Source organism: Glycine max, chromosome 17, assembly GCF_000004515.6.
Source record: "Glycine max cultivar Williams 82 chromosome 17, Glycine_max_v4.0, whole genome shotgun sequence".
NCBI lineage: Eukaryota > Viridiplantae > Streptophyta > Magnoliopsida > Fabales > Fabaceae > Glycine > Glycine max.
In genome coordinates this window covers 40211796-40220761 of record NC_038253.2, presented here as the reverse complement: position 1 = coordinate 40220761, position 8966 = coordinate 40211796, and the positions used below count along the sequence as shown (strand labels likewise).

Genomic DNA, 8966 nt, shown 5'->3' with positions numbered 1-8966 from the left:
ATATATAGGCAAGAAAAAATATTTGTTGTAATACACACTCATATATGAGGATTAAATTACATCATCATAACTTTAAAAGTGTTGTGCTCATTTCACTTATTAAGGATTTAAAAACTTTAATAAAAAATCTCATTTATATATTTTTATTTAGTTTAAATTATAATTTTGATCCTTCTATAATTTTAAATCCCCAATTTTAGTTTTTCTATTTCTAAATCAAAATATTTAGTTTTTCTATTTTTCAAAATAAATAATTTTGTGACTTGACATGACGTTTATGTGAAAAAGAATTAAATAAAGTGAAAAATTAAAAATATCTTAATAAATATTGAACTCATAACTCTTTATTTATAAATATGACAATAAATCACTAGTATACTTGTTTTGTTTAGTTAATTATATTAATTATTTTTTATGTATCATTAGTCTAGAGTTATTAAGTTTTCTCAAATTATAAAAATTTATAAATTAAAAAATATTTAATATATAAAAATTTTAATTTTATTTTATATCATTTATATGTTTTTATTTTGAATAGTTTACATATTCTATTTTTATTTTACCAATTTTAAATTAAATTTCATAAATTAATATGTAAATTATTTCATGATTTTTTAAATTGATTTTAATACATATATTATTTTTATTCTAATTATTTACATAAAATTATTCATAGATAAGATAATAAAAATTTGTTTTTTTTAATTAACTATATTAACATTATTTTTTATGCACATTAACAAAATTTATAAACTAAAAATATTTAATATATAATTTTTTTAATTTTACGTAAATAATTAGAGTAAAAATAATATATATTAAAATAAATTTACAAAAAATTATATAAATAATTTACATATTAATTTATAAAATTTAATTAAAAATTGGTAAAAAATAAAAATACGTAAACTATTCAAAATTAAAATATATAAAATGATATAAAATAAAATTAAAGATATTTTTATATTAAATATTTATCAATTTTGATAATTTGAAAAAAAACTAATAACTCTTAACTATGATATATAGAAAACAATGTTAATGTAGTTAACTAAACAAATCAAGTGTGTTAGTAATTTATTCTCTTATTTATGAATAAAGAATTATGAGTTTAATTCTTATTAAAATATTTTTTTATTTTTTTACTTGATTTAATCTTTTTTCAAGCATTAAAAAATAAAGAAATTAAATGCCTTGATTTAAAAATGAGAAAACAAAATTACAATTTAATCTTTTATTTAATATAAAAGTTAATGTTGTTAACTCTTTATTTAATTAATCACTATCGTCATTGTTGTCTCTATTATTATCATTAGTATTCTTATCAATCACCATTGTGTGGTCATTACCACCATCATTGATAGTAACAATTTTGTTGGAATCCTCATGATAAATTAAATAAAGGATTGAGATTGACAAAACTTTGGATTAAATCAAAATTAGATTTTTTATACAATTTATTATGGTTATTAGATGATAATAAAATCAATGAATTATGATACACTTCTAAAATTATACCGGTAACTTGGTCCATCTTCATGTGTGTATTTAATCAATTCAATTGTTAAATTATTTTATATTATTTCTATAATTTAAGATTCAACAACAATAAAAAAGAATTAAATAACTAATTTTTTTAGTATATATATTTTTTATTTTCTATAATAATAAACTAACACTTTTTTATATGTTTAAAAATATTATACCAACATTTCTTAAATCACTAACATTGCATTAAGAGAGGTGAATATAATAATTAACAAATACCTGCTTTACATAAACTTAAGAGATATTAGTGTAATTTGGTTGGATATATAAAATGTGAGGAAATTGAGTTTGAGGGAATCGAGACCGAACTTTAACCCTTGAATCCATCGCTGCCAAAAATGGTAAAAACGAAGACAATAATATATTTTTCAACAATTTACTCTAAAAATCTTGAAGAGAGAAGAAAACTCAACAAACAAATACGACTCTATTTTTAGTAACATACTTTGACTTTGATTATTACATAACACATTCTTAAATACATACTAAAAATATACTTTAAGTAAGATTAGGTTCTAAAGTAATTATCTATCAAGTTTGAATATTTCATCCCTTTGTCGTGTCCGGGTGTTCAACATGTGTCCAACATGTGTCTGTGTCTAATTCGATATCGACAAGTAAATTAGCATTCCATTAACTTATCGACAAGTAAATTAGCATTCCATTAACTTTTTTAAGAGATGAAGTGTCTAATAAATAACTATAATTCAGATAATAGTTCCAAATGACCAAAACCTTGAGATGATATTTCGAAATTTGACCAAGAGTAGTAGTTATCATTGCTCACTACCTGTCTCTTTACGTTGTTCTTGACTGTTTTGTGGCGTTGTGAAGAAGAAGCGTGGACCAGAACCGTTCAGGCATGAAATACATGCTGACCACTGAGTTCAATAAGTAACTGTATGCTAAGTACATTGCAAATTTGGAACAGAGAATGGCAAAATGGTAATTTGGAACAAGTAGAATGCAAAGTGTGTGAGGAGGTTTGAACAACTCCAAGACTAAGTAAAACACTACTGCATATCTCATCAAACAAGGATCAATTAATATAGATTATGAATTGTTCAATTTAATTATAAATCTTAAATTTAAATTCTAATTATATAACTGTATTTTATCATTTATAATAATCTTATTTAATTCAAACATTTACTAAAAAAAATGTTTTTTTTAAAAAGGAAAACAAAAACACTGCAGATCAGATCCACACGTTCAAACCCATACTTTCACATTAACTCCATCAATTCAAAATGAAAAACCTCGGAACACGACAACCATAAAACGCAACTTAATAACTCCTTCCTCACAATTTCCTTGTACTTTTCTGGAAATGAAACAACTCTTGTTAATTACTTAATTGTTAATTAATTATTATAAGCCCCTTATAAATAATATTTACTTTACTTTCCTTTCAAAGCTAGCCATCCCATTCTTTCAAAAGCCTTGTTTGCTTCCTTCTGATTTCTCTACTTTTTCAGTACACACAACACAACACAAACAAAAACTCTCTTTCTTTTCAGTTTTCACACTGTTCGAGAAAAAAATAAGATGGGTGAAGAGCACCACCACCATGCACCGCCACCGGTTCAGGCACCTCCGGCAGGTCCACCACCGCCAAATCTAGCACTTTCTAGAGGCCCCGTTTGGAATCCAACTGAACAACTCTCGCAGCTTCACTATTGCATCCACTCAAATCCTTTATGGCGTTAGTCCCTCTCACCTTTCCCACTTTTTTTTTTATAATTATTTTTTGTGTGTTATTATAAGATGAAAAAAAAAGTTATCTTTGATGTGAAAAGCAGTTAGGAATCTCGTGTTGTAATTATTTTTTTTTTTAAACTCAGTTTCGTGTGTCTCTATATATGTAACTTGGTTTGTTTGCAGATTGCTTTTTTGTTACCTTTATTCCACTCTGATTTTATTCTCTTAAGAAAAAAAAAAGGTCCTTTGTTTTTTGCTCTTGTCAGTTGTGTGAATCTTTTATGTGAAAAAGAATTAATTTAATTCTCGGATTCAATCTTTATGAATATGATGCCGCATGCATCTTAAAGCTTCAACTTTTGATTGCATAATTTTTTTTTTTTGGCAGCGGTAGCACTTCTACTGGGTTTTCAGCATTACATTGTGATGCTTGGAACAACGGTTCTGATTGCAACCACACTGGTTCCTGCAATGGGTGGGGACCATGTAAGTGAAATTTCTAATTTATGATATAGAATATAGATTATACTACTATTCTCCTTGCTATAGTATAAATTATGGAATAACAGTGTCAAACTTTGCAATTTTTGGATAGGGTGACAAGGCTCGTGTGATTCAATCATTGTTGTTTATGTCTGGGGTGAACACACTGCTTCAGACTTGGTTTGGGTCGAGGCTTCCAACAGTGATGGGTGGATCATTTGCTTTTTTACTTCCGGTGTTGTCCATAATCAATGATTACACAGACAGGACATTCCCTTCTGAGCATGAGGTTTGTTTATGTTGCTAATAGTAGTAGCTTCTAACTTGCAACTTTTTTTTATGATATACGTACTTTTTTTTAACTCTTTGTTGTTACAAGAATGTCCATTCAAATAGTTTTTTTTTTTTTATCAGCAAATGTTAGTTTGTTAGAATGTTAGTGAAGGGATCAAAAACCGCAACCTTTCCCCTCTTCCCTTTTCCCTTAACCATCCAACCCACCTTATATCTCCTAACGTTCATTCAAATAGTAAAACTGAAAAAGCCCCCTGTTTGGTTTTCAGTAGTGTCCAATTGTAGACTGAGTTTTGCCTCAGTTTGAAGTGGAAGTAAAAGGAGAGTTGCTTTTGCAAACTCAATTTGCAAAATGAAGTTCATTCGAACTTACATTTGTAAACTTTAATCCAAACATGCATGTAATTGCTGATGGAACTTACTTTTGCTGAATTGAATTGTACTACTACTAGGATATTCAAGATGATCTTCTTTATACCTTTATTTCTTGGGAACTAAATGCTAAGGAGTGCCTTAAGGATGCTTGGTTAAGGAATCAAGAGTTGAAAGTTTTTATTGGAATGTATGGCTTTTATTGTTACTGATGCACTCCTACCATGTTACCAATAAAACCTTTCTATTTATTGATTTTTTAAGCAGTGGACTTAAGGAACTTGCTAGCAGAATCTTTCTTTCTTTTTCTTTTGTTTGTTTGAATGCAACTTCTTCTCTTTGTTTAGGCGTTATTTATCTTATGGTTGGTATAATTCAAATGTTTGTTCTGGGATCTTATTGCTTTTCCCTTAAACTGAACACGTCCTCAGTTGAGTTTGGATGATGTATGCTTGTCTTGTTAATTGTTAACTGAATCACTTTCTCTAACATGAAACTGGTGAATCAAACTTTTAATTATCACACTGGCATTTGTAGAGGTTTACCTACACAATCAGAACAATTCAAGGATCTCTAATTGTTTCTTCTTTCGTCAATATCTTCCTTGGGTTTAGTAAGACGTGGGGAAATTTGACAAGGTACACATATGTCATTCGTCAGTGTTGACTTGCTTTCCCTTTTTATTCTAAGTTCATGGTCTATGTTTAAAGCAGCGTTAAAAGCAACAGCTTTAGTTTTTTTTTTATTATTATAAATTATTAATAAATCTGTTTGAGATTCTTCTTTTTTTATCAGGTTGTTTAGTCCCATAATCATTGTACCTTTGGTATGTGTGGCGGGTCTTGGCCTGTTTGCCAGGGGATTTCCATTGGTAAATATTCCTAATGCCACTTCCTTGAATAAAGGGGTTATTTATTATAATAAAAAAATATAAATAGTAAGAGTTCATGAATTCGACTTTCTTCTTCTATGCAGGTAGCAAACTGTGTGCAGATTGGATTACCTATGCTCATTCTACTGGTTATAACACAACAGGTTTATATCTTATCTGAAACAATTTCTCAAGAGTTTTTATTTTTCTCTAATACTAATATGACCGTATTTTCTGGCGTGGCAGTATTTGAAGCGCCTTCATCATGCTGCTCATCAAGTACTTGAGAGGTTTGCTTTACTTCTCTGCATTGCTGTTATCTGGGCATTTGCTGCTATCCTTACTGTGGCTGGTGCATACAATACTGCTAAACCACAGACCCAAGTGAGCTGTCGCACAGATCGCTCGTACCTTATGTCTTCTGCTCCTTGGTATGTTCAGAAAACAATCAATTCAACAATTTGTTTGAGTTTGATTTCTCTTTCTGCAACTTTATAATTACAAATTAAAATCGTTTTTATTCCAGGATTAAAGTTCCATATCCATTCCAGTGGGGTACCCCCATATTCAGAGCTAGTCATGTCTTTGGGATGATGGGGGCAGCACTTGTCTCTTCTGCTGAGGTCTATCACTATCAACAATTTCTTAATACTTTGAATTCTACATATAGTTCTAATAATTTATATGTTTATTCTCAATTTTGAGGTATTTGACAACTTTGCCCTCTGGAAAATGATCTTAGCTTTTGTTTTTTGGTCTGTGTACCATTATTTTCGTTTGTTGCATCAAACTGATTATCTAATGTTGGAGCATTTTCTTGATGAAATTTTAATAATGCAGTCAACTGGTGGTTTCTTTGCTGCAGCCAGACTTTCTGGTGCAACACCACCGCCTGCACATGTGCTCAGCCGAAGCATCGGGATGCAGGCGAGTCCTGCTTCTTAACAATTGATTTACTTGTTCTTTTACATTGTTGCAAGATCTTCATATGCATGCAACATTTATTACTGACTTCTGTTTTTCACCCTTCAAAATGCAGGGCATTGGCATGCTGCTTGAAGGCATATTTGGTTCTGTTGTTGGTACCACTGTTTCTGTGTAAGAAAGCAATGTCCTATGAATTTGTCATGTCCCAAAATGGCAATGTTTATCTTAAAGTTTTCCTTCTTTGCTCTAAAGTGTCATCTTCTTGTCTATTAGTTTTTCCTTATTGGTTTTGTGGGTAATAGCTACTATGTCCATGGATGGAAAGTTACACGGGTTGAAGTTCAGCTTTATAAAATTTTAATTATTAAGAACTTGACACATATCAGGTGAACCATTTTTAAATCTTTCATCAATGATTGTTCTAGACAACTAAGCTTCTTAAGACCCTAAACCTTCAACTGAGCATTTCCTCCCTCAGCCTCTGGGATGAAATGAAATGGAATAAAATTACCATGTATCGATATAATCCACTCTTACTCCTCCAGTACTCCATGCATACCCTAGCTTTGTATGGTTAATATTTATTATACACATCTTTTGATTCATTTGTTACATTTGATAACATCTATTTTATATTTAAATCTTGGTTTTATATAGTTAGAACTTTGCTAACTTCCAATAGCAAGGAATATTAGCATAGATTGAGATTAAGAATTCTGAGTAATAACCTAACTAATCTTTTTGATAATTGCAGTGAAAATGTTGGGCTACTTGGTCTGACGCATATAGGGAGCCGAAGAGTAGTGCAAATATCATGTGGTTATATGATCTTCTTCTCTATTTTTGGTACTCTATTCCAACTGAAACACATGTGGGCAGATTTTCCTTCCAGTTTTTAAATTCCTGCTGTAATTATTTTACTGTCTCTTTCAGGGAAATTTGGAGCTTTTTTTGCATCAATTCCCCTACCGATATTTGCTGCCATCTACTGTGTTTTATTTGGTATTGTGGGTAGGTGCTGCTGCTATTATTGCATAGATTACAATAATTTTGACCAATAGATGCAAGCCTTTTTATTTTGTTGTTGATTTTTTTGCAGCTGCTACTGGGATTTCTTTTATACAATTTGCAAATACCAATTCCATAAGAAATATCTATGTTCTGGGCCTAACCTTGTTCCTTGCGATATCAATACCACAATATTTTGTCATGAACACCGCACCAGATGGTCATGGTCCAGTTAGAACAGATGGTGGATGGGTAAGTGACTCTTCAAATATCTTATTTCTACATTCCCTGTGATTAATTTGAAATCTAATCTTTCGTGAACCCATAGTTAAGGTTATAAATGTGTGTAACATGTTGAAGATTAGGCAAATGGAACAATTAAATGCTACCTTTTATTTAGGATAAAATTTCTTCCAGCATCACTATTTTATTTGATCAGTGGATAGAATTCAATGAATTGTAGAAGTTCAGGCAGTATTCTAGGTGCAATTTGCCAGTCCCCAATGCGAAGCATGAATATGGCTCCACCTGGATGGTTTTGCACAATATCATTCACTTGGTCGTTTTTCCATAAAAAGAGTGAAAAATAATGTGAAAAAAAATACTAAAATGAATAGCTTTTTACAAAGTTAGGGGCCTAACAAACTAAGGGGTTTTTAAAATCTCAAGGACTAAAATGTCCAACTGATATATTCTCGAGGACTGATGTAGGGGGTTTACTCTTTTAGAGAAATTTGGAAACATGCTTTTCTATGAACTTAGTTTAAATTAAAATGTAATTAGAGATTTTGAAGCTGACTTGTTTTTTATTGAGTGATTTTCCTTCTATAATACTACCTTTGGTCCTATTTATAAGAAACAAGTTATAGTGTATTTTATACTACAACTTGTTTCTCATATTTAGGACGGACTGGAGGTAGTAAGATTTTTGTTCAATTATTTATTTGCTTGATATCTTACCCATGTAAAATGCATTTATCTGATTGGTCTTTACACCTTGTTTTTGTGTCACAACAGTTTAATGACATTTTGAACACCATATTCTCTTCTGCCCCAACTGTGGCTATAATTGTTGGGACTCTTATTGACAACACACTTGAAGGCAAACAAACAGCTGTGGACAGAGGACTTCCATGGTGGGGTCCTTTCCAGAATAGGAAGGGAGATGTTAGAAACGACGAGTTCTACCGTCTTCCTCTCAGGATAAACGAGTACATGCCCACCAGATTTCTCTAAAGTACTCTAATATATGCTGCTTGTACTTAACCCCTTCTGTGAGCTTAATTCTTAAATTTTCATGTAAAATGAAATGACCTTGTAAAAATATGGATAAACAAAATTTTCATCATTGGCCAGCCAGCAGCCAAATTTTACCTTGTATAAATGGATTGACATAGTAATTCTTTGGATAAATTTCTCTCTAAAGATGCTCAAATTACTCTTAGGAGATTATTTTAAAATACTCTTTTGTTTAGAGATAAATGAGTTGCAGACTTGCAGTTTAGTCCTTTTGAATATGAATGAACTTCTTAATAGTAGTGATGCTAGTGAAGAATCTGCCTTCCTATGATATTTTGTCTTCCTAAAATTGCTAGTTTTCTCGACTACAAATTTCAAACACTTCTACTTTTGATTTTAATATTTTAAAAGTTATAATGAAATTTTAAATACTCTCTATAGTACTATTGTTGCTTTTGAAATTTCATTTGAGCTTTTTTCTTTTTCAAGGTTAAGTTGATAGCTCCCTAGCTTATGTTAACAG

At 30.3% G+C, this 8966-nt stretch overlaps 1 protein-coding gene across 1 annotated transcript; it reads left to right on the top strand.

The window, feature by feature from the left end:
- Window positions 1-2820: 2820 nt before the first annotated feature.
- LOC100777184 (nucleobase-ascorbate transporter 3) lies at window positions 2821-8617 on the top strand. Its single transcript, XM_003550304.5, has 14 exons — window positions 2821-3253; window positions 3638-3735; window positions 3845-4021; window positions 4936-5036; window positions 5194-5269; window positions 5374-5433; window positions 5516-5700; window positions 5796-5892; window positions 6110-6196; window positions 6309-6367; window positions 6951-7042; window positions 7130-7207; window positions 7296-7456; window positions 8222-8617. The coding sequence occupies exons 1-14, from the start codon at window positions 3097-3099 to the stop codon at window positions 8438-8440; spliced, it is 1647 nt and encodes a 548-aa protein (XP_003550352.1). The 5' UTR covers window positions 2821-3096; the 3' UTR covers window positions 8441-8617.
- Window positions 8618-8966: the final 349 nt, after the last annotated feature.

Coding starts and splice junctions, on each gene's coding strand:
- LOC100777184 (XM_003550304.5), top strand. CDS start 3,097: ATGGGTGAAGAGCACCACCACCATGCACCGCCACCGGTTCAGGCACCT. Junction 5,037..5,193: donor ACGTGGGGAAATTTGACAAG/GTACACATATGT, acceptor TTTTTTTATCAG/GTTGTTTAGTCCCATAATCA. Junction 7,043..7,129: donor GATCTTCTTCTCTATTTTTG/GTACTCTATTCC, acceptor TGTCTCTTTCAG/GGAAATTTGGAGCTTTTTTT.